A 25718-nucleotide genomic window follows, 5' to 3' on the forward strand; every position below is an offset into this window, starting at 1 on the left:
CCTCTTAAACTTTGATATAGGACATTCAAGTGGATGGCACCCGGGCGCATGCGGATCAAAAATTCCTAAAAACCCGGCAATGCATTTACGTTTCTTCGTGTTTTTGTAAATCTTTACGAGTGGCGCTAAACTAATTAATATAATAGTTATTAACATCAGACACTCGTTTACTAGCTATTATAATTTAAAAAAGTGGCTGTGACATACGGACGGACAGACAGACAGACAGGCATGCCGAATCTATAAGGGTTCAGTTTTTTGCCATTTGGCAACGGAACCCTAAAAACTTCTCATTACATTTTAATCTACATCTACACTAATATTATAAAGAGGAAAACTTTGTTTGTTTGTTTGTTTGTTTGTTTGTTTGTTTGTACTGAATAGGCTCAAAAACTACTGGACCGATTTTAAAAATTCTTTCACCATTCGAAAGCTACATTATCCACGAGTAACATAGGCTATATTTTATTTTGGAAAAAAATAGGGTTCCGTAAGATATTTGGGTTTTTCGGACACAAGGTGTAAAAAATCAACCAGAAAAGTTACTTATTTTGCGTACGCTGCCTAAACTATAAAAGATAGAACCATAAAATGTTCTAATTAATTGTAGATCTTATAAATATCTACAAAAAAGTCCGCGACACACTATACCCATCTATGTCGAGTGAGGCACAGCAACCATTTTTTTATTTAAAAATCTTGATTTTTTTTTGGACTACATTTAAACGCGTTTATTTTACTCATGCTATTAATCTACACTAATATTATAAAGAGGAAAACTTTGTTTGTTTGTTTGTTTGTTTGTTTGTACTGAATAGGCTCAAAAACTACTGGACCGATTTTAAAAATTCTTTCACCATTCGAAAGCTACATTATCCACGAGTAACATAGGCTATATTTTATTTTGGAAAAAAATAGGGTTCCGTAAGATATTTGGGTTTTTCGGACACAAGGTGTAAAAAATCAACCAGAAAAGTTACTTATTTTGCGTACGCTGCCTAAACTATAAAAGATAGAACCATAAAATGTTCTAATTAATTGTAGATCTTATAAATATCTACAAAAAAGTCCGCGACACACTATACCCATCTATGTCGAGTGAGGCACAGCAACCATTTTTTTATTTAAAAATCTTGATTTTTTTTTGGGCTACATTTAAACGCGTTTATTTTACTCATGCTATTAATCCTTATCAAAATAAATGATTTCATCACTAAGAACAGTTTATGGAGATAATATTTGGTCTTTGAATGATTAAAATTGGACGTTTGGTTTTGAAGTTATGGCGAAATTAAAATATTACGATTTCTGCTGCACGGCCCGTTGTATATTATATTATAATATATCTACACTAATATTATAAAGAGGAAAACTTTGTTTGTTTGTTTGTTTGTTTGTTTGTTTGTACTGAATAGGCTCAAAAATTACTGGACCGATTTTAAAAATTCTTTCACCATTCGAAAGCTACATTATCCACGAGTAACATAGGCTATATTTTATTTTGGAAAAAAATAGGGTTCCGTAAGATATTTGGGTTTTTCGGACACAAGGTGTAAAAAATCAACCAGAAAAGTTACTTATTTTGCGTACGCTGCCTAAACTATAAAAGATAGAACCATAAAATGTTCTAATTAATTGTAGATCTTATAAATATCTACAAAAAAGTCCGCGACACACTATACCCATCTATGTCGAGTGAGGCACAGCAACCATTTTTTTATTTAAAAATCTTGAATTTTTTTTGGACTACATTTAAACGCGTTTATTTTACTCATGCTATTAATCCTTATCAAAATAAATGATTTCATCACTAAGAACAGTTTATGGAGATAATATTTGGTCTTTGAATGATTAAAATTGGACGTTTGGTTTTGAAGTTATGGCGAAATTAAAATATTACGATTTCTGCTGCACGGCCCGTTGTATAGTATATAATATATAATATATAATATATAATATATAATATATAATATATAATATATAATATATAATATATAATATATAATATATAATATAATATTATAAAGAGGAAAACTTTGTTTGTTTGTTTGTTTGTTTGTTTGTTTGTACTGAATAGGCTCAAAAACTACTGGACCGATTTTAAAAATTCTTTCACCATTCGAAAGCTACATTATCCACGAGTAACATAGGCTATATTTTATTTTGGAAAAAAATAGGGTTCCGTAAGATATTTGGGTTTTTCGGACACAAGGTGTAAAAAATCAACCAGAAAAGTTACTTATTTTGCGTACGCTGCCTAAACTATAAAAGATAGAACCATAAAATGTTCTAATTTCATTGCCTGAGAATTATAATGTTGTCAAAGGTGTGCGAAGTCTGTCAATCCGCACTTGGCCAGCGTGTTGGACTACACTCCTTTTCATTCTGAAGGGAGACCCATGCTCAGTAGTTGGCCGGCGATATGGGTTGAGATGATATTATGCCTGATTTTGGGAAGTATGACACTCCCGTTTCTCAACGAGCATGAAAAACTGTTGGTCCTGCTACTGTCCGGTGGTATCTCTCCGGTCGTGTCGGGTTTCTGTCCCTTCCGACTATGGGATTGACCTGGCAGTTTTTATCAAGCCCATGCCCCTTTGGTTTCTACACGGCATCGTACCAGAACGCTAAATCGATACAATGAAATGATCCTTACATGAAACTGAGTCGATCGGCATTAAAAAAAATTAGTCAATTTCATTAATTTTTATGGACCGCCTGACCAAAAAATTGGCTGTACGAAAAATCATTTCACAAAAAAGAGCTAAAGGTTCCTAAGACAATTTCCCAATATCTCATTTGGTTTTGGATTTTCCTATACCTACCTACTGTCCTAGTTAAAAAAATACACACTGTATATTAAAAGTATAGACTTATCTAACTATATAAAAGGAAAAGTGACTGACTGACTGATCTATCAAGGCACAGCTCAAACTACTGGACGGATCGGGTTGAAATTTGGTATGCAGATAGCTATTATGACGTAGACATTCCGCTAAGAAAGGATTTTTGAAAGTTCAACCTCAAAGGGGATAAAATAGGAGTTTGATATTTATGTAGTCCACCCAGAGGAAGTCGCGGGCATAAGCTAGTAAAGCTATAAAACTGTTCCTTGACCATTAGTTTTTGCGTAATGTGTGCACAGTAAAATACTACAGATACAATTATCTAATGCCTACTACTTAAGTATTTATTGAAATCCGGTGGCAGTAAGTTTGCTAGTTGTTACATGCTTAAGGCTGGATCCCCACTGTAGTATTTCCGTGTAATTTAACAGCTCGGATTCGTCGTACGCAGTACGCACGAGCATGTCGCGAACGCGTAGGTACATATAGTAGGTACGTGACAGGTCGAAATCGCCATCGGAGAGGGAACGCCCCGCACACCCACAAAGCCCGTGTGGGTGTGCAGGGCGTCCCCCTCATATCCCTATCACTATCTCGACCTGTCGCAGATTATATATGTCGCGAACGCATATATCATGTTTCTACTCACTCCCAAAAATCGCGAACATGTGATCGCCGTGACTTGTACCACATGCACGCGAACCTCTCACAAATCTCTCGTGAACACGTCCACATTATGTTCTTACTAGCTGATGCCCGCGACTTCATATGCGTGGATTTAGATTTTAATAAATCCCGTGGGAACTCTTCAATTTCCAGGGATAAAATGCCTATGCCACTCTCCAGATCTTTAACTATATCCATGCAAAAAATCACGTCGTTCGGTTGCGACCTGATTGAAGGACAAACCAATAAACCAACAAACAAATACACTTTCACATTTATAATATGGGTACTGATGATGCACGTTGTGTGCACGGTTCGTGTGCGTGCGCAGGTGTGGAACTGCCTTAATATGTACGAAACATCTTCATAGCTACGTACTCGTAGTTTCTGTTCTGTACTTCGCCCATTTCCGACGGAGAAGCTGTACAATGTAAGGCCAACATCAATAAATACCTAGCTGCTGAAAACACGCGAAAAAATTATTGTGAAATCAAACAATTTGAGATTTGATTGTTTTCGCGTACATTAGCCCACTGTACCTACTAAAGCCTTTAAATATACAAACATAGCCGTAGATAACGGTTTTTAAGGTTCCGTACCTCAAAAGGAAAAACGGAACCCTTATATAGGATCACTTTGTTGTTTGTCTGTCTGTCTGTCGTCTGTCGGTCTGTCAAGAAACCTACAGGGTAGGTACTTCCCGTTGACCTAGAATCATGAAATTTGGCAGGTATAGCTACCTATAGGTACCTGCCAAATTTCATGATTCTAGGTCTTAAGCTGACATTCGGGGAAAAATCTGAAAACCGTGAATTTGTGGTTACATCACACAAGAAAAATTTAATTGTTATCATGAACTAATAATTAGTGTTTTCAATTTTGAAGTTAGATAACTATATCAAGTGGGGTATCATATGAAAGGTCTTCACCTGTACATTCTAAAACAGATTTTTATTTATTTTTATGCATCATAGTTTTTGAATTATCGTGCAAAATGTCGAAAAAATACGACTGTAGTACGGAACCCTCGTTGCGCGACTCGCACTTGGCCGGTTTTTTTTTTTATGTGAACACGTTCACGATTTTATAGCTTCTTTTCATGGAGTGATTAATTCTCGGGTGTATACTAACTACCTTATAAACGGTGACAGGTGTCACAAGTGACAGTCGTAAATGTCGAGGAAAAAGACTTATAATAGGTGCCCAGCTCTTCTTGTAGAAGACGCTACCGGGTATAAGTCCCGCAAATTGCTATTGCGCTGGAACCATGTCTCATTAACATCGAAATGACGTCATTTTGACGTCAGCCGAAATAATAATATACCATCAGCTCGAAACTTCAGTATACTGCTGACGTCACTAAAATGAAGGCCACGCGCATTAGCAATTTGCGGGACTTATAATAAAGTGCGTATTGAGTTTTTTTTAAAATAAGAATATTAGCCATGGCCCATGTTAAATGACTAATATTCCCCATTCCTCTCCAACTAAGCGTCAAGCTTGCGCTAGGAGTAGGTACGACAATAGTGCAACGGGCAGGATTTGAACCGTCGACTTTTCGGTTTTCAGTCCACTCCTTTACCCGTTGAGCTATTGAGGCTCTGCCTAAGGAAGGAAAACATCGTGAGGAAACCTGCATGCCTGACTCAATATGTTCTATTAAGGTATGTGAAGTCTGCCAATCCACACTGGGCCAGCGTGGCAGACTATGACCTACGCCATTGTCATTCTTAGAGGCGATCCGTGCTAAGTAGTGAGCCGACGATGGGTTGCTGATGATGATGATGATTCATTAAAAATATGCTGTGTCGTAAAGCAAATCAATGTTCCATCTCACAGAACATAATAATAGTGCCCCATGTTTACTTACTAATTATTATTTGGGTGACCTAAATAATTACCTATTATTAGGTAGGTTTAATACATATTTATATTAGGTTAAATAAACCCTTGCAAACTTACGTATTTAGTAATATTATAGCGTGAATATTACGCATGATTTCTGCGAGCATACGGGGTTAAAAATGTTCGTAACTGCTGCGTTAAGCTTGGACCCACAACTCTCGTGTCCAATAGGGGTTCTACAAATTGTAATACAAAGAATAAAGTGGAAATAATGGTCTGTATATAAAATGTTATATGTTAATAAGTACATTATTATGAAGTACCTCACACCGCACATAAAAAAGACAAAGCACTCGCTGTGTAGTCAAAGTGTCTTTGTTCTCTGCAGTGTTATGTAAATTGCAGATAATTTAAGTGTAGGTAAATAGGTATATGGGTCAACATAATATTCTACCATCAGGGAAACAAACGTAAATAATGACAATAGCAGATAATTTACGCGCAGTTAAATAGGTACAGAAGGATCTCAATTTTCAACCATAAATCAGGGATTAGTTCACTTAACTCGCAGCTGGCGCGTTCCTATTAAACGATCGTATGTTTTTAAAGTCTTGCACAGCCGTTACGTGAACACTTGCCTCTAGTGAAAGCCGAACGACGGTCCAAGACGGTAAAGCCAGCAGTGTAAAAACAATGATATAATACAGTTTTTTTAAGTTTTTTTTCTAAGGCGAACAGTGTTTCCCAATATTAGCGGTGAGTTTTTTTTTCGTAGTGAAAATTGCAATGGATTTCGGCTGATGGTGAAAAGTGTGTAACATTTAATTAACTAGGTGATGCCCACGACTTCGTCCACGTGATTTTTTGAAACTTCTGTGCAAATTGTTTGATTTCTCGGGATAAAAGTCGCCTATCCAGGATACAAGCTGTTTGAGTGCCAAATTTTGTAACGATCGATTTAGCGGTTGAGCCGTGAACAGGTAATTGACAGACAGACACACTATTATATTACTATGAAGATGGAATATGTATTTGGCTAAGACAAGACCTAGATCCTAGACTAGACAATTCATAAAAAATGGCAACCGTTAATTTTGTTTACTAATAAGAATTCCTGAATTTTTCATGTTATCAGTAACGATGTTGGGCATTCGATTAAAAAAATATACTGCCTAGGTTGCAAGAACATTTAATTGCATAGTTATATATTATGTCTATTAATCTATGTAGGAACCATAAAGTTTGTGTAGTAACAGATATTAAAAAAAATACAGTTCATTTCGTGCAAGCATATTTACGTAAGTAGATGTTTATTTTTCTTCAATAATACAAGTACATATTATGAATTCGCCCGTGAAGTAGGTATAAACTTTATGCTTACTAAGATACCCTGTAGGTACACATTGCATAGATTCAAACCAGTGACATTTTTTACCTTTGAGCTCATCGATATCTAAGAAAGTTTTAGCTAAACTTATTTAGACGTCTATATAAATCATCTTTAAAGGTCATCAGGTTTAAAATAGCCCAAAGTTATAAGTAAATAGTTCCAAACAAGAGCTTTGCATTTATCTAAAGAGATATAAGAGGTCGTTTAACGAAACTCTGAATGAGGCTTAGAGTCTCTGACTCGAGTTGTGCAAGAGGAGTTCCTGTAACTTTTTTTTGTATGAACAGTGAACCATAAATATAGAAGAAACCGGCATTACTCACGTATCGACGTTAGCCCGATTAGTTTCGAACCCGTCCGAGGTCCTTTTTCACAGGGTCGCAGTTCGGAAAGGCGTCGCGGTTTCTTCTATGTTTATAATGGAAATCACTCACGATAGTTTAAACACTGTATGAACCATTTCATTTGAAGAAGTTCAGGTATCTACCTAATATCTTCAGGTGGTAGTACTGATGCAAGTTAATAGATATTTACTCTTTGATTAGTTCCCAATGCATTCGGTAATTTAATTACATAAATATACAACATTAATTTGATACTCTTGTTGTTTCTTTATAGTTAGTATGTAAGTAATACACGCAAGCGAAACACAAACAATTATTGTAAACTAGATGATGCCCGCGACTTCGTACGCGTGGATTTAGGTTTTTGAAAATCCCGTGGGAACTCTTTAATTTTCCGGGATAAAAAGAAGCCTATGTCCTTCCCCAGGATACAAGCTATCTCTGTACTAAATTTCGTCAAAATCGGTTGAACGGTTGAGCCGCGAAAAGCTTGCAGACAGACAGACCGACAGACAGACAAACAGACAGACAGACACACTTTCGCATTTATAATATTAGTATGAAAGTATGGACTATAGTAAGCTGTGATAGCCTAGTGGTTAGGACGTCCGCCTTCTAATCGGAGGTCGGTGGTTCGAACCCGGGCACGCACCTCTAACTTTTCGGAGTTATGTGCGTTTTAAGTAATTAAATATCACTTGCTTGAACGGTGAAGGAAAACATCGTGAGGAAACCTGCATTCCTGAGAGTTCTCCATAATGTTCTCAAAGGTGTGTGAAGTCTACCAATTCGCACATGGCCAGCGTAGTTGACTATGGCCAAACCCTTCTCAATCTGAGAGGAGACCCGTGCTCTGTAATGAGCCGGCGGCGATGGGTTGATCATGATGATGATGATAGTAATAGTACTATAGTACTACAAGCATCATCGTCGCGTACTATAGACTATAGTCTATAGTACGCGACAGGTCGAGATGGGAATTGGGTATGAGGCGGCGGGATGTCCCGCACACCCGCACGTCACCCGCGCTATCCCGCACCGGGGTAGCGCGGGGGCTGTGCGGGTGTACCTATATACCGGTACTACAGGTACCTATGTATCTTACCAATTGCCTGTTCTAAATAAACTCCGTTGAACCAAGACAACACTGGATCTTTGCAAAGTCGCGCAGATGTTACGTTTTACCTGTTCCAATAGTTTTACTATTTGCATATATACATTTTAATTAATCTACATGAAGATGAGTGGAGATGAGCACAAACGAGCGACGCAGCAGGCAACCCTCCATTTCTCATGGACCCACCAACCTCTTGGTTATACGGGCCGAATCGCGGGAGAGCCTCCTACTTGCTCTTGGCGTGTTTCCCAGGAGCGCCCTCTTGACAAACTATTTATCTTTGTCCTTGTCCCTTGAAACTTTTTTCCTTTTCTGGGGCAGACGTTCACAAATACGCAGATCCCCGCATGCCCCGCGGTCCGGATCGTCTCTCGAGCACCCACTGGTCCGCGATCACAGTGCCAAGTTTTGCACCTCTTGTGCCATTGGTGCGCGAACTCCCGTAGCTTGCCGAAGCATCCCGCCGAGGCGACGTAGTTTGTCTACGACAACGGTAGACGGAGACATTTGTAGTGGTAGACTGGACCCTCTTCCTCAAGAACGACATTGTGTTTCCAACCAAAAACCAGTGCTTTAAAACTGTTCTTTAGGGAGATCTAAAGAACAGTTTAGCGTAGCATGGAAGAAAGACATGTCTTCGGCCTTCGCACACAGTAGGTACATATTCGCCGCGCGCCGCCTGCTTGCTCGTCGCATACCCCTTCCCTCACATCTCCGCTGAAGTGCTTAAAAATAGAATTCTAAATAATAAAAATACTTCTTCCTGCTTGAATGGTGTGTTGACGAGATGTGGAAATAACGAAATCTAATTTGTCATAACATCTCTCTTCCCTGCTCTTCTCCACTTTGGTGTAAACTAGCCTTAAATAGCGGGCTGGTGGCGGCACCGCCCGCCCGCCCATGTAACCGTGTGGTAGATACATCGCGCAGCAGTACCATACAGATTATCTGGTTTGGAAAATTAAGTTAGTTTTTCCTTGTGTTTACCCATCAAACTTAAATATATTTTATTGTTACTTAATTGTTCCAGTTTATAAAATAAAAGGTTTTGCTTTACTGTTTTAAAAAAACAATTTAAAAAATGTAAAAATGAATCAGAAATCGAAGAAAAATTGGCAAGTAGAACAATTTCGAACTTATTTTCAAAAGTTTAAACTACCTACTGTCTAGTAGTTTGAGCTCATGTTCCGTTGACCTAGAATCATGAAAATCATGATTCTAGGTCAACGGGAAGTACCATATAGGTTTTCTTCACAGACACAACGGACAGACGGATAGACGGACAGACAACAAAGTGATCCTATAAGGGTTTCTTTTTTCCTTTTGAGGTACGGAACCCTAAAAGTAGCCTATATCAGTGTTCAGTATGCAAGCTATCTCTGTACCAAACATAAAAATAGGGTCAAATGGATGGGCCTTCAAGAATCCCTTGGGAACTGTAGGGGTGTTTGTGTAGTCCCCGCGGATGAAGCGAGCATAAGCTAGCAGTAAATAAATAGTAAATAATAGTAATACTCAGTCATTATCTAGTATAGTAGGTACCAACCAAATATTTCATTCATGCAAATTCTGTTCCATCTTGATAAAACTTGATAGTTACGATTATTACGTAACAACATATTAGTTTATATTACTCTGAATGCCTACTTTCAAATGAAACTATATTTCTGAGTCAAGGTAAATATTATATTAACCGTATTATTGTGAAATTCCATAACATTATATAAGAGTTTATATTACCATGTTCTTATGAATTTTCATCGGTAAGTTTTAAGATGTATGGACCTGAGATTATATTAATCCTAGATGATGTCGTGCAGTATAATATGCGGCATAAGTGCAGAAACGATAGGTACTGATCCGAATTGTATTAAATGATTAAATAATTAGTTTTAACTTGTAATCTTTTGTTTTATAAAAAGACTAGCAAACCAGGCGAACTCCGTTTCGCCACCAGATGGCTTCGTTTTATGTAACATTTCGTTTGGTGATTAAAAGATGAATAATTTTTTTTTGTTTTATATTTGAAAAGCAATAAAATTTATTTCATTTCACAACAGTAATGAATTCATTTCGATTACAAAAATGAAGTGTTATTTAGTTGAACTTCTCTAAGTAAATGAAAGTGAATCCAAAGTAAATACTGAATCGAAGCGTTAGGTATAGCGTCTTTGGTAAACCACATTTTTTGTTTTTTGGTTTGACGTTAACACAAACAAAGCGGATGGTTTCCCAACTCTTGAACACAGAACACGCAACGTATAACTGCCCATGTGAAAAACAATGATTTTCTAAATTTATCCCGCAAACACTAAGCGATTGGCCTTGCGACTTGTTAATTGTCATTGCGAACGCAAAGCGAACTGGAAATTACAATCTCTTGAAGTCAAACGGAAGATCAGTCGGAATCATTGGTATTCGAGGAATACATACATTTTCACCTGCGTACTTTCTGTTAATAATGGTTGCCTCAATCAAATTCGGCATAAGACTTTTTACCGAAAGTCGAGTACACTACCGTTGCAAAGTCGCGATATAAGCTACCAACATAACGTGCAGCTGGAATAGACGTTACTACGAAGTAATGATACTGCACAAGACCGCATTAGTAACTTTGTAAACTTACCGACCAATAATTGATAACTGTTAGGTTATGTTAGCTTATGTTAGGTTATGTTAGGTTATGTTAGGATATGTTAGGTTGTTAGGTTATGTTAGGTTATGTTAGGTTATGTTAGGATATGTTAGGTTATGTTAGGCTATGTTAGGTTATGTTAGGTTGGGGCGCCAGCCAGTTAACCTCCTATTGTGCTTTGGTGCTGCGGTCTCCTTTTGGATACGTCCGGGGGGAAGAGCAGTACTCGGGCCGGTGCGCCCTGGTAACATGACCAATAATTCCTCTTCGTGGATATTTTTGGTTATTTTTTTTATTTATTTTTTTATTATCATAGATTGCTCTTTTGATCTCTGACATGGTAATCAGATTCTTTGTTATTTAGTTTTTCATTTAGTTTATTTCATTTAGTTTATCAAAGATACGATCTACATAATTTACACATTTCAACTTACGACCTTAAAGACAAATGCCTGCTGTTGAAATTGAATAAAAATTTGCACAATACACGTTATTGATTTGATGGTTTCCAATTGAAATGTTAGGAAACGAATAACTTATTTTTTTTACTTTTTTTCACAATTTGACAGTGATCACAATACCGGTTTGTCACATGAAATTAACTGAGCAGAGCACAATCAGTAGCTGTCAAACAATGTATCACGCACCGGCGCCATCTACTTAAAATATTGGTTTGTAGTACATGCTATGTATCAGAGATGGCGCTTTTTTTAAAAAAAGATCTTCCCGCTTTTCTGTTAAAAATTTTCCTGAATTTTCTTTTCTATAATTTTCTTTGTTATAAACCTCACGGAGCCCGAGACCTTTCCAACAATCCAAAACCGTGGAAATCGGTTCGTGCGTTCTGGAGTTATAGCGTCAGGATGGAAAACCCGACTTATTTTTATATAAGAAGATATGTTTTTAATTTAGTTTTAAAAGTCCCAAGAGATATACAATATTCCAAGAGATATAGGTAGAACTACAGATTGGACTAGGTACTTATTTCCCGCGCACTATATCACCAAATAGATCCATAAATCACCCACTGCGCAGGTTCAAGGTCAAAGTTTTTTTTTCTGACGCCAACTGAATTAAGTACTGAGTGAAGTAGGTGCTACTTATAGTGTAAACATAATATAATCTCTACACTGAATGTAGAGATGACATTTATATCCAGGGGCCCTACCGCGGTTGTTTGACAGCTACAATGTCACGATCGCAATCATCTCTGATTGGTTAATGCTCGCTCACTATTGGCCACAATGCATTGTTGCAACAAGAATCGCACAAATTCAGCCAATCAGAACAATTGAGATTGTAATAATGATTGATGCAGGTTTTAGACAATCGCCCTTGCTGCTACGCGATTGCGGTAGAATGACAGCTACAATGTCACGATCGCAATCACCTCTGATTGGTTGACGCTCGCTCACTATTGGCTACAATGCATTGTTGCAACAAGCAAAAATTCAGCTAATCACAACAATTGAGATTGTGATAATGATTGATGCAGGTTTTACGAAATCGCCCTACTGATGTGTTTTGAATAAAACCAGTAATTCCGCATTATAATAAAATTTTAATTACCTACTTATTGTATTTAAATGGAAAACTCACGCTTGACCAAACTTGATTATAAACAATATTATTCTCAAAAGCAAAGGTCACTTATGAAAGTTTTTCCATTCATAATCCAAATTCTGCGCTTGGTGCGTGCTTTTTGCCTGCTTTGGAAGCTGCAACATAATTTTCTGATTGGTACATACATTAACATAATATCTCGACTCTAGTATCATAAGGTCGGATGTGTACTTCCGACCAAACTCACTTTTTTACATAAAGGTAATGAGCATTTCGGGCTCTTTCTGCCAAGCTGACACCAGTATTTCTATCTCTTTTCGTTGCAAAGATAAATACATGCATAATGTCGTATCTGAACACATTCTAAAAATTTGGAGAACCATAATTATATTTTTTGACTTGCGTATGTATGCACCAAAGCAATGGAGAAAAATGATAGATGTATTTTGAGTTCGACCATTATGCTACGAAATTAGTTTATTTGTAATACAGCTAGTATATACAGGTACTGCAGTTACGCACTTCTGCTTCTAAAATATGTAATAATTTTGTTAGGTAAAATCACAACAGATGTTATGCTTCGAATTTTTTGTATTAATATTTGGACTGTGAATCATTTAAGACTTTTTGCCTTGTAATATAAATAATTTTGCAATAAAATTCATGGAAGTAAGTTGAAATAAAGCTTTTTGTTTGTGACTACATTAAAGTTGATGTGATTAATAGGTAGGAGATCCATCCTATTTCACCAAAATTTTGGACTAAACTGCGGGAAAAAAGTAAGGAGCCAGAATAAAGCTGAAGACATTATGAAAATGTAGACTAGAAAATCTTTTAGGACCACAAAAATCACACCATGGAAATCTAAAACTATATTATAATAATACCCCACTAAGCAAAAAACCGTGCATTTATGGTGTTTTTTATGAATCATAGTTCAAATCATCAGTTCAAAAATTTATTGCCCTAGTTTTTAAGGTAGCCTTAAAAAATTAGAGTACCTAATCAATTTTTTTCTTCTTTACCCGTCTTATAATCGACCGAATTTCATATTAATCGAGAGCAGAAATTATAAGTCACCTACAATATGTGATGATAGTGATTCTAACGAAACATACCTAATTATAGGAAGCTTTAGATTATGTTAATTTAAATATAAATGTAGTATAAATTAATTTATTAATTAAACAACTAATAAAAGTGAAAGTAAAAAAATAAAAAAACTTAACTAAAACACGAAAGAAACAGTTTAAAAAAGTATCTGTTAAAAAGAACAGTCGAAACAGAAGCAATGGAATTTTCAAGAAAGCAGAAAGTATTTATTTTATTAAAAAAGTGGCAATGCCGGATTTGACTAACAGTAAATCCTTATACCTGCGTAGTTTCTGCACCTTAAAAACGATTCATGATGCTACCAGCAGTGTTGCTAATTTAATGTGGTCTGAAAACATCAGCTGCAGCGGAAGGAATAAAACAATATCTTGTCTTATTTCATTAATCTACTAGAGAAGAAACAAAGTATTCTCGAAATTGTTGAAGAATTGACTTTGTTGTCTGAAAATTGTGTCGGTCATTATCGGAGCATGATAATCGTTATGGCTTACTTATGATTATTATAAGGATTGCCACACTAAAAAGTGAAAAATCACAAGCTTTATGCTAAAATGCAACATGTACCTACGTGGAGTAAGATATAATCCATGCACAAATAGAAAAAAAGGGAACAGCTGAAAACAATGCAGATTACTAAACTAAGAGATTGGTCACAGTTTACATGAACATGCGAAGGAAACAAAACTTTTTGATAAGTTTGATTTGGCACTACAACATATTTTTAAAGACCACATCCCTTTACAAAGGTGATAGACCGTTTGTTATATCAAAAAAAAAATAAGAACGGCGGGGATTTTCAGATTTCGGAATATATTACCTGGCTACAACTAACGCAATAATGCTGGGTGTTAATTTTTTATTAAAACTACTTACATTAAAGACTTTTTTGTATTTCATTAGTATGTTATAGGTACATATAAACTTAAAAATTCTTCCCCGCTTTCGCCCAATATACGACATAATGAGAAACCATTATCCACTGTAAAATATAACCAACTTTTGCAGTAGGTACCTGCTGACCCCCATTCTTACTTTACGTACCTAATCATTATAAGGAAAATCAGGCTATGTTGGCATGTTTTAGATTTCTATATTGATGTAACCGTCATGTATGCAATTCCACAAAAAATGTTTGGCCCACTGTAGGTTTCTAATTACTTTGTAATTTTTTTTTCAATTTTTGGCCGTTGTTTTTAATTAATGGGCTTTATTTGTGAATTTGTAAATGTTATTTTCATTCATTCAGAAGACACAAGGTTTATACGGATGCAATGGTCAGACTATCGGGCGAATGCAATTATTATGTTTCAGATCTAACTAATCAGTTTCAGAAAAATCAGATAGGTACATTGTTGCTATCTCACAAAACTCCTAAATGTTTTTTGTGAGATAACTACTGTGATCTTTTGTCCGAATATTACTTATGTATAATCAGTTAAGACGTATTATGAAATATTAAGTAATAGATCCGACTTTTATTTCAAATTTGTAATAGTAAAAATTGCAGCCATAAAGTCGGTTTACAACTTATGCACACAATTTTTTAGCACAGTTACGAATATTACCAGCATAAAGTCGCATATCGTCCATTTTGAATAAATTGTGAGTTTATATTTTATTTATTAATGACAAAGTATTTCTAGTAATGGTTAATGATAGGTACAGTTAAGTGTTAAATATTACAAAAACAACTGAAATTGTATCTCTAGTAGTTTAGAAATTATGACCCGATTTCCCTAGCATTTTTGTTTTGGCTCTCCTGAAAAGTAGCAAAAATCCACATCCGACCTTATGATACTAGAGTCGAGAATTATTAAAGTCAAAGTCAAAGTCAAATGATTTATTCAAAATAGGTAATTAATAACTCTTTTTGATGGTCAGATGTTGGATTTCTAAGATATAGTGGTGATAATTATTACGCAAACTTAAAACTAAAGCTACGAGGGTTCCAAACGCGCCCATTGTTTGCTCGTAGCTTTAGTTTTAAGTTCGCATAAAAGTTATCATCACAATACTATCAACAACCGACCATCACAAAGTGTAATATATATTAGGTACTTACCTGCTTATTTTGAAATTTAAATACATTATTTTACGTTGACTTTGTATAAAAATAGCTTTTGTCCGCAATTTAGACAAAGTCTTATTTAAAAATCCCGTAAGATTCCCTCCCTCCCTTCCCCTCCTCCGTTCCCTTTTCCCCTCGGGATAAAAAGAAGGAGATTTCTCAGAATAAAAGGTCTTGCCATTTGGAATATATTCGTCCGAAAAACAGTCAGACAATAAAAAATTAAGAGATGGGGTGTTTTTAACGAGTAAATATTTAAATAGTTGTATAGTTATATGGTTGTAATATGTGTGTGTGGGTGTGTTTAGTAAAAAGCAGATTGGAAATCGCAGAGAGCCTATCTTTTATCTTTACTTATTTTTGTTACAGGTCCGTAATATTGTGGAAGAAGTCATTGCGCCTTAAATAAGAAAAAAAAAACAAAATGTGTGAAAACATAGAAAACTTGTAAGTACGCAATAATATTTATAAATATATGTTTTAATCTCCACTTCTGGTGAGTATGCGGTAACCATATATTATGCTAAATGTACCATTTTTTTTTTCTGTTATTTTAAAAGTTATCATAATTGCATAACGCTCTTTGGCTTTCATATCTACTTACCTAAGTATACTTAAATCAATAATAATTATATTTTTAGAAACCGAAAAGTTTGTGTAGAGATACTGCAAAGTTTTCATTGAACGAGCGAAACGAGCAATTTCAAATAATATTTAATGAATAAAATATAATAAATATAAAAAGCTACACAAGTAAAATGTAAAACTCCCACTTGGTATAATTGTCTCACTTTGAAAATTGAAAATACTAATTATTTGTTCATGAACACCTTTTATTTTTTTTATGATGTAACACAAATTCACGGTTTTTGGAGATTTCCCTTTACGCGTGCTATAAGACCTACCTACCGGCCAAATTTCATGATTCTAGGTCAACGAGAAGTACCCTATAGGTTTCTTGACAGGCAGACAACGAAGTGATCCTATAAGCGTTCCTATTTCCTTTAGAGGTACGGAATCCTAAAAATCCGGAATTTTTTGAGAAAATCGCAACAGATCGATCGCAATCGATTAAGGCCAACTTCTAACTTGGCTATTGTTTCAGAAAGAATATGGAGTGCCTCAACGGCAATGATCTGTTAACACCAAATTACAACGAAATCGGGAACGAACATTTCAACCAAGCGTATCCCGATGAGCGCATAGCTGATTATTTCCATAACTCTGTCATCCTTGTCACTGGCGGAACCGGCTTCGTCGGGAAGGCTTTACTGGAGAAGTTGCTGAGGAGTTGTCCCGGGATCGCCACTATCTATGTCCTCATGCGGCCCAAACGTGGACTTAGTGTGGATCAGAGGTATAAGGAACTCTTGAAGAATCAGGTAGGTTAATTTTTAAGCGGTTCGAAAGGTATGTATATTCAAATGTTTTATTTCGTCAATTTACATAAAATTCAGTGAAGTTAAAGCTGTAGACACACTAATTATGTGTTGTAACTTTGTAATATGTTGCACGCATCGATGTAAAGTTGCACGTAAGTAATGCTCTGTTAAGTGTAGGTAAACTACTTGAATATAATGGTCTTTTTTATTCATTCAATGTGTTTCAATGCAATATGGCGCAATGTTAGACCAATTGGATCGCGCTTCGAGGTCAGCGTGCCAAAATGCTTCAAGACTATTGGTGCACGTCTTCATCTAAAATGTATGAGTTCGATCGACTCACGTGCCGTCTTTACGCACCACACCACCTGTAATGTGAATGCGCCTTAATAAAGTAATGTGCAGGTACCTAGTTATTATCAAACGATAGGCGCCGTCTGCATTCAGCGGCTCCCTGCGACTCGTCTGATTTCGTTTATCCATCTAGATTCTAGTGGAAGAGCTACGAACGCTGCGTTTTCCGATGCGAGGTCACCATTCCAGCACCTTGAACGCAACTAATCAATGAACAAAGCACTCAAATAATGCAACCCGTTCTTCAGGTTTTCGACCGCATCAGAGCGAGGTGGCCAGAACGCTTGAGCAAGTTATACCCCATCACCGGCGACGTCTCTGCCCCTAACCTTGGCGTCAGCGTTGAACAACAATTACTGCTGAAAAAGTGCAACACAATTTTCCATTCAGCGGCTACAGTGAAATTCACAGAGCCTCTTCATGCTGCAACTACATTAAATGTTCAAGGGACTGCAACACTCTTGAAGTTGGCTGGAGATATGCCGTTACTTAAAGTAAGAAATTATAGTTTTCGTGCTTATTTAATAAATCTGTGGGTGTGTTCAGGAATCGTCACTCCCTGCAGAATAGAGTAGAAGCCTCAATAGCTCAACGGTACATGTTTACGATAGTGAGGAAACTTGTAAAAAGGAGGTCGCGACTCGCGGTTTCACCTTGATTTCCTGTCACTCCTAGCCTAATATTTGACAAATCGTCGTCCCCACTGTAGTTCACTCTGACAACAGTTATATACAATAACAGTCGGCGCGGTGGTGTCTCCCTGGGTAACATATGTAGTTCAATCCATGATGACGTGCACCACTCTTTATCCCAATTGTTTACAGTGCAAGTGTACTGTGTATGTACTGTTAGAGCAAGTTATATCACAATGCATCGATCAGCAGTGTGGGCACAAACACACATAGACGAAGATAAATTGGGTAAAAATTACTCCCCGCACCCCGTAGTTTCCCCGCACGAAAAATAGTGGGGCGCGTCGTCGTGGATTGAACTATCTATATTGCGATTCGCGTTCGGAGCGCCCTTAACCGCTGGCCACGATTCACTTACCTACTACCAAGTGCTTACTTTACTTTACAAGTGTATACTTTATTTATTTCATGCAGTACCTGCTGAACCTAAGGTCTAAGGGCCAAATTGCGACACCCAAACTGGGTATCCATAATACTTTGTACATACTTAATATGATGTAGTTTATGGAAATGCAATAAATGAAAATTGAAAATTGAAATTGAAATCTAGTAGCGACACGTTGCAATTATTGAAACTACTTTCAATTAATATTAATTACTTATATTAATATTTATTATATTTTTATTTAACATAAATATCTGTTAGGCGCTTGTCCACGTGTCAACAGCGTACAGTAACGCTCCCAGAAGCTACATAGAAGAAAGGGTCTACCCTCCGCCACATGATCCTGAGAGCATCGTAAAGTGTGCTAAGATGTTGCCGCCTGAAACTGTGGATATCATTGCTCAATCTTTAATGGTATGTACACAGATATTTAACAACTAGTCAAATCAATCAAGGTTAATACACTAAAAACTAATTTTTAGATGTTGATTTTACGTATTTTGTAAGACCCTCTATTTAGTACTTAGATCTTGAGAAATAATTTATTTTTACACAGGCAAATTATACCCAATTCTTAGAGCGGTTTCAGATTAGCGTTTCTGCGCTTATAAGCTCGTTTTTATGGTTCCGTACCTGAAGTGTGCCAACGGGACCCTATTCTAAGTCTCCGCTATCCGTCCGTCCGTCTGTCTGTCAGCGGACTGTATCTCGTGGAAATTTTCACAGAATATGTATTTCTATTGCCGTTTTAACAACAGACAATAACGATTTCAAAATTCTGCCATGAAAATTAAAAACCGGTAATTTTAACGAACGGTAGAATCAGAGGTACAATGCTCTGGACATTAGTCAATGTTTTAGTTATTGAAAGCGCAGAAAAGTCTACACTAGGCTAGACAAATCGATCGCAAGGTCATGAAAACAGTTTTAGCATTTTTCTTTTGTAATTCCATGCTACGAGCGGTTCCACATAAAATAAATCCATAAGAATCTAAAATCGTATTTCCTTTTCTATTAGTTAGTAGAAAAGTTAGCGGTGCGTGCCCAGGATCGAACTCCAGACCTCCCGAAAATAATGTGGATGTCTTAACCATCACCGCTTTTTTTAAGTATTTATTTAATTATGAAGTAGGTAGGTAGTCATTTTTCTTAATTATACAGGGTGTAACCAGAACGCTGGCAAAAACGAAGACAGCGATAGTACCTACTGATGATCAGTGATATGACTGACACCACCAAAAAACGCGAAAAAAAACTTATATTTTGTAAAATTCCACGATATATTGCAAATAAAACATCTGACTGACGCTAGAGTCAACGAACGTTCCGGTAGTAGGCCACTCGGAGTCAATACCGCGTCGTGGGTGGGGCATTGACCCGAGTTTCGCACGCTATACATTGCGGGTTCGAAAAATACTAAATCACTAAAACTACAAAATGAGACAAATAGTTATTGGTATCGGATTGCGTTTATGTAGTATATCAATAACGCTAAGTTTTTGCTAGCGTTCTGGTTACAGCCTATATATTATGCACTGTAAATAAGTAAGGTGCCTACCTAATGATGTTTTTTAAAAATTTCACAGGGAGAACATCCAAATCCCTACACATTGACGAAATCACTTGCAGAGTCCATCGTATACAGCCACACGGAACTACCTGTTTGCATCATTAGACCTTCAATAGGTAAGTAATAAAAGACTCATTTTATTGCGCTTTTACTATAAGACAACAATAAAAATCACCTACGACTTAGCAGGCAGTATGATGTATGACCTTTGCCTTTTCTGAGGAGGATGATTTGAATAATTACCTGTAGGTACTAATCCTACTATCCATACTAATTACTAATATTATAAATGAGAAAGTGTGTCTGTCTGTCTGCTAGCTTTTCACGGCTCAACAGCTTAACCGATTTTGATGAATTTGGTACATAGTGAGCTTACATCCCGGGGAAGGACATAGGCTACTTTTTATCCCGGAAAATTAAAGAGTTCCCACGGGATTTTTAAAAAACGTCGTCGCGTGGTCGTCTAGTATGAAATAAAATGTGGTTCCGTCGCGGAAGACAGGTGAAGAAAGATGGAATTTCCACGCCTGTAACTTTATCGTTACCTACTAAAATATTCATATGAGTTTCTATCGATTTTTCAACTTGAAACACACGTGCACTTTCCCGCGGCAAGTAGTTATTATAGGTATTGGTATCTACGATTTAAAAAATCGTCTAAACTTATAATATTAACAGGATCGATAAATATTAAATATAATTTAAATGAATAAGTTATTTGCCTATCTATCAGTTTAGCGCTTCATGGGCACAGAGATGATATTATAAGTACCTTCTTTTAATCATGAAATTGGATAGCCCTCTCTGGAGGTGCTGGAGTGGTGCGCACATAGGCGCAAAGAGACCCCCTCGGGCATTATAAATAGGATTAGGTTTAATTTTAGTAGAATTAGTTGTTAAGTTAAGTTTAAGCTAGTAATAAGTAGGTACTAACATAGGTTAAGGAATTGTTTCTGTACTAACACACAATTATGGGTGTACTTATGCCTGAAATAAAAGCTTATTTATTTATTTATATTTTAATCGACAGAAAATATTTAGATATCAGCTAAGAAATATTTTACATAAATCCACCCCTGAGGGGTTAAAATGTGGGTTGGAAGATTGAATGTTGTATAGTGACCTACGTGATAGGTCGAAATGGCAATCAGGATATAAGGCGGGGAGTCGCCCCGCACAACCGCACGTCAACCGCGGTCGCCCGCACCGGGTTAGCGCAGGGTGCGATGCGTTCCTTCCCTGATTGCCATCTCAACCTGTCGCGGACCAAGTAAGCTTATGAAGTTCGGCCATAGATAGTGGTATTCTAATAGATAAACTGTGCACTTTCGCAGCGGGAAAATTTCTAATCTCATGGGAAACCAGGAATTTTTCGCGGATGAAGTCGCGAGAAACTGCTAGTAAACATAAACCTAGCTTATTACTTACAAAGATTTTTTTTCCAGTTACAGCCGCCTTTCAAGAGCCATTTCCTGGATGGATCGATAATGTTTATGGAGTTACAGGTTGGTTTATAATTTTGAGAATTCAGCACAGCAATATTTGATTTCATAATAAATAAGTACGTACAAAAATATTTTTTAGATTTGCCATTACACTTTTAACAGTGTAAAAACATACTTGTTTGGTACGCCTAGATTATTATCATACAGTTCAACTCCTTAGTCACAGAGTACATTGAATATGTTACGGGTACGACAAAGTTGCGTAAAATCAAACGGCTGAGCTTTCAGTTCCCTACAAAATAGTGTAGGTGCCTACTTAGTATTGTAACTTCTTATGATTTGAAAAGAATAACTAAGTACCTACATACTGAGTTCCTTACCGACCCTTCTTACTAGAATCTGCTTGTCCAATCGATGGTAGAGTGAAGAGTCCCATGAGTACATTAACTTGTACCTTTACATAATTATACAGTTTAAAATTTTTGATTTTGATTATGGCAAAGCCGGCAACGAAACCTACCGTCTAACGATTCCCTTCACTAAAGTTCGTGTTATGATGAACGCACACTTATTCGAGCCGAACGCGTCAAACGAAACGAATTTTAGAATTCTGTATATAAAATCTCATGAAACCTCGCACACTTCTCCGCGTCAAATCGTCCGAATCTGCAAGAACCCCAGAAATCCTTGATCCGATTCGACCGATGCGCTCGCATTCTATCAGTTGCGTACGACAGAGCAACGCGCGAGTACTATTTCTTCATTGTTTTAAAAAATGAATGATTCTAATTTGAGTCGCTTCTTTCGGCGCGGTCGATTCTTCTGGTGCGACTATGTGTGCGAGACCTCCTTGACTTGGATTTGTTCGACGCGTTCGGCTCGAATAAGTGGGCGTTCGCCTTTATAGGTAGGTACTTATTGCAATTGTATTTTTCAGGTATAATAATGGAGATATCCCGCGGTACCTATCGTTCTGGGTACTGCCGGGAGCGGTACGTCGTGGACCTCGTACCCGTTGACATGGTCGTCAATAGTTGCATCTTAGCTGCTTGGAGACAAGGGTCAAAGAAGTAAGTAGACCTGTAGTTTTTTAGGATTAAGTACCTACCTACCTAAAAAAGGAACCTTTATAGGATTAACTACTTTGTTGTCTACTCTGGAAGTAGAAACGCAGTGCTGCGTGTAAAAAAACGCGCGTAAAAGTCGCGTCCTGACTTCCTTGACAAGTAAAGGGGTACCAGTTAAATTTAAAGGTGTGCTGTAAATTTAAGATAGGTTTCTATGCTTATATTATTTGGAGGTGGGCTAAAGTTTTTTTTCATTATTTACAGGCCAGGCCGTTGTCCAGTCTACAATGTTACATCTGGGTCAATAAATCCTCTACAATGGGGGCATTTTACTCAACTCTGCGTCAAATGGGCAAGAGAAAACCCTACAAAGTACTTATTTATATTTATTTATTTATACTTTATTGCACACAACAAAAAGTAAACATCAAAAAACATACAACGATCTTAATCTAATAGCTGTATTATGCAAAGGCGGCCTTATTCGCTACAGCTATCTCTTTCAGGCAACCTTTCACGAAAGGGATCACGAAAGCATTCTTAAGTACCTACCAAGTTGGAAGAATTTTTTTTACTTATTGTTTTTAAATGATTTTTAATATTTACCTACATATAGAATCACATGTTTGAATTTTGAAATCACGCGCGCTTTTGTTGACATTACATTTTTCATAGACAAAATAATTTATTAGTGCCATACCTCACATAGGAGATGCGAACCGTTTTATTAATATTGGCAGTCAGATTGTATTTGACTTTAACTAATTCCACAATAATTATTCTTAATTTTGTTTTCTTTCTCAGGTATGTCATGTGGTATCCAAACTTTGCTTTCACGGAGTCTCGCTTTGTAAATACATTTTGGGAAATATCTTGCCACTTTTTACCAGCTTTCCTTTACGACTTACTGCTCCGAGCACAAGGAAGAAAAGCTATGTAAGTTTCTAAAAGTTACATTACACAAACAATATTACTCATAAATAGTTACTGTTACCTATTAAGTTTTTAAACTTATACTTATTTTTATTCAATAACATTATTATTCTACAAAATGAAGCAAGTAACTATTTTACATAATTTACATTTATCTTGTATTATTTTTATGGAACCAACTCTTTCTAAATAACTTTCTTATATTATATTTATTTTATTGCCTTCTTTCACAGAATGATGAAACTTGCACGACGATTCAAAATGGCTGCGGCAACTGGCGAATACTTTGCTAACCATGAATGGCAATTCGGCATCTCGGAATTGACAGCTTTACACAATGAAGCAAATTCCGCTAGTGATTCAAGTGCCTTTGCACACTGGCCTGGGCAATTCAATTGGGATTCCTATATCGGTTCATACATGCTTGGTATTAGACGGTTCATTTTAAAAGACGCAACTGAATCCCTGCCTCAAGCAAGAAATAAATTGAAAAGGTTATACTGGGTGCACAGATTGTTTCAAGTTGCAACCGGCTACTACGTCTTTAAATTTCTAGCGGGGCGACTGCGATAGATAAAGTTTTATACGGCAACAATTAAAATGATAAGCCTCAAAATAGATTTAAGTAAAAACCATCATATGGAAATATTGATAGGAAACATAAATTTTAAAGTAATTTTGTAAATAAACTCGTTTCCGGTCGATTTGTCATAGATCAGGTTCTATTGATTGATTATATAAATACAACAATAAACTATGTATTTTATGCATAGCTAAGTTAAATATTATGTTTAACGTGGGCTACGCTTTAGTTAACTGCAAATATATAATCTCTATCTGAATCTCAAAATCGTCAGAAAAATTTACATAAAATTTATCTGTACCAAGTTCTTTTACAAAATCGACAGATGGGTATAATGTTACTCGACATATTATTATAATGGTAATCGACAGATGGGTAAACATAATAATATATTGCTCATTCCAGCTGTACTCACGTATTTAGGCAACGACGTCTACCCGATTCTGACAATCTGATAATGGAAATCACTCACGATAGTTTAAACGCTAAAACATATTGCAACAATTTTTTTATTGTTACGTTTTATTGAGAAATTTTTTGACGATTATTAAAAATGCGTAGTCCATATTAAAATAGGTAGTTTATTAATGTTAAATAACTGCAGATCACCAAATGGCACAAAATAAATATAAATGATAATATTCTTACAAAACAGTTTGAAAGGTTAAAAATAGTTTAAAAGTTTATTTGAATAAAAATCTTCCTACCAACTTTTTTTTTATTCTAAAAAGGGCACTTAAGTGAGAATATTTGCAAATCATTGATTATAATACCTAATATTTATCTATAATAATATATCATTGATAAGGGACTTAATGATTTATTATTACCAGTGTAAGAGATAAATAATAATAAAATTATGTAAGCATTTATTTTCTAATAACTACTTACAGTAAAAATAGGTTTATTAATTATTACCATTACTAATTCTAGTCTTAACAATGGATTTAGGAATTCCGGGCTAAAACTGAATTTGATTGCAAGTAACTAATATTATTATATTCAACAAATACCTTGTAAAAAAACATTTAATAAAAATCCATTGACGTTGATTGTTACCAAATTACTATTTAAAATAATCGAACTTAATAATGATTGTCTAATATTAATTATTTTCTAGTAATGTGAAACTATTTTATATCTTCTTCTTGTACATAGTAGGTAATATTAAGTAAGTTAAAAAGATTTGTAATCAAAAACTTGAGAACTAAGAAAAGACCAACATTTATTTTGAAACCGTTTTGGAATTTGGAAATATACTTACACGTTAATACAGTTGTTTTGTTTTATTATAATACATTACCTTGATTACAGGCCTAGAACTGAGCTAGTTAATTATGTAACTTTTCCTAGGTGGAATGAAAGCATAGTAAAACTCAAAGTAAAAGTTTTATATTAAAAGTAGGATGCCAGGTATTACTACTAACTCTAACTTTTAAAAGCCGCTGATACTGTAAAGTGGGATCTACACTCGCGGCGCGAACGGCCGCGAAAGCCCACGACAACTGCGAATCACGAGAGTAGATGTTGTTCACGCCTTCGCATTCGCGCCTTTCCCCGATCAGTGTCAGTTTTGTGGTCCGCGACAAAGAGTTTGCGGCGCGTGAACGTGAAGGCATCTACACCATATCCATAGTCACGAACAAGACTGACGATTTGCTAGTGTGCAGGGACACAGATCACGCGTGAATCGCAGCATACATTCACGGCGTGAAATAAC

At 36.2% G+C, this 25718-nt stretch overlaps 2 protein-coding genes across 4 annotated transcripts in view; one reads left to right on the plus strand and one right to left on the minus strand.

Moving 5' to 3' along the window:
* The window catches only part of LOC117985634 (uncharacterized), a 221140-nt gene that overhangs the window by 19851 nt on the left and 175571 nt on the right, over nucleotides 1-25718 (minus strand). The window lies entirely within an intron of this gene.
* On the plus strand, nucleotides 5974-25267 carry LOC117985327 (putative fatty acyl-CoA reductase CG5065). Of its 3 annotated transcripts, none has more exons than XM_034972015.2 (11): nucleotides 5974-6113; nucleotides 15957-16034; nucleotides 16693-16969; nucleotides 17572-17817; nucleotides 18662-18814; nucleotides 19987-20086; nucleotides 21416-21475; nucleotides 22353-22485; nucleotides 22747-22854; nucleotides 23287-23418; nucleotides 23649-25267. In XM_034972015.2, the coding sequence occupies exons 2-11, from the start codon at nucleotides 16012-16014 to the stop codon at nucleotides 23986-23988; spliced, it is 1572 nt and encodes a 523-aa protein (XP_034827906.1). In that variant the 5' UTR covers nucleotides 5974-6113; nucleotides 15957-16011; the 3' UTR covers nucleotides 23989-25267. The 3 variants fall into 3 exon arrangements, with proteins under 3 accessions (XP_034827906.1, XP_069356812.1, XP_069356811.1); XM_069500711.1 differs by having other exon boundaries at nucleotides 5998-6113; nucleotides 16697-16969; XM_069500710.1 differs by lacking the exon at nucleotides 5974-6113 and adding an exon at nucleotides 6138-6337.

Source organism: Maniola hyperantus, chromosome 9 (assembly GCF_902806685.2).
Source record: "Maniola hyperantus chromosome 9, iAphHyp1.2, whole genome shotgun sequence".
In the NCBI taxonomy this organism is placed as follows: Eukaryota; Metazoa; Arthropoda; class Insecta; order Lepidoptera; family Nymphalidae; genus Maniola; species Maniola hyperantus.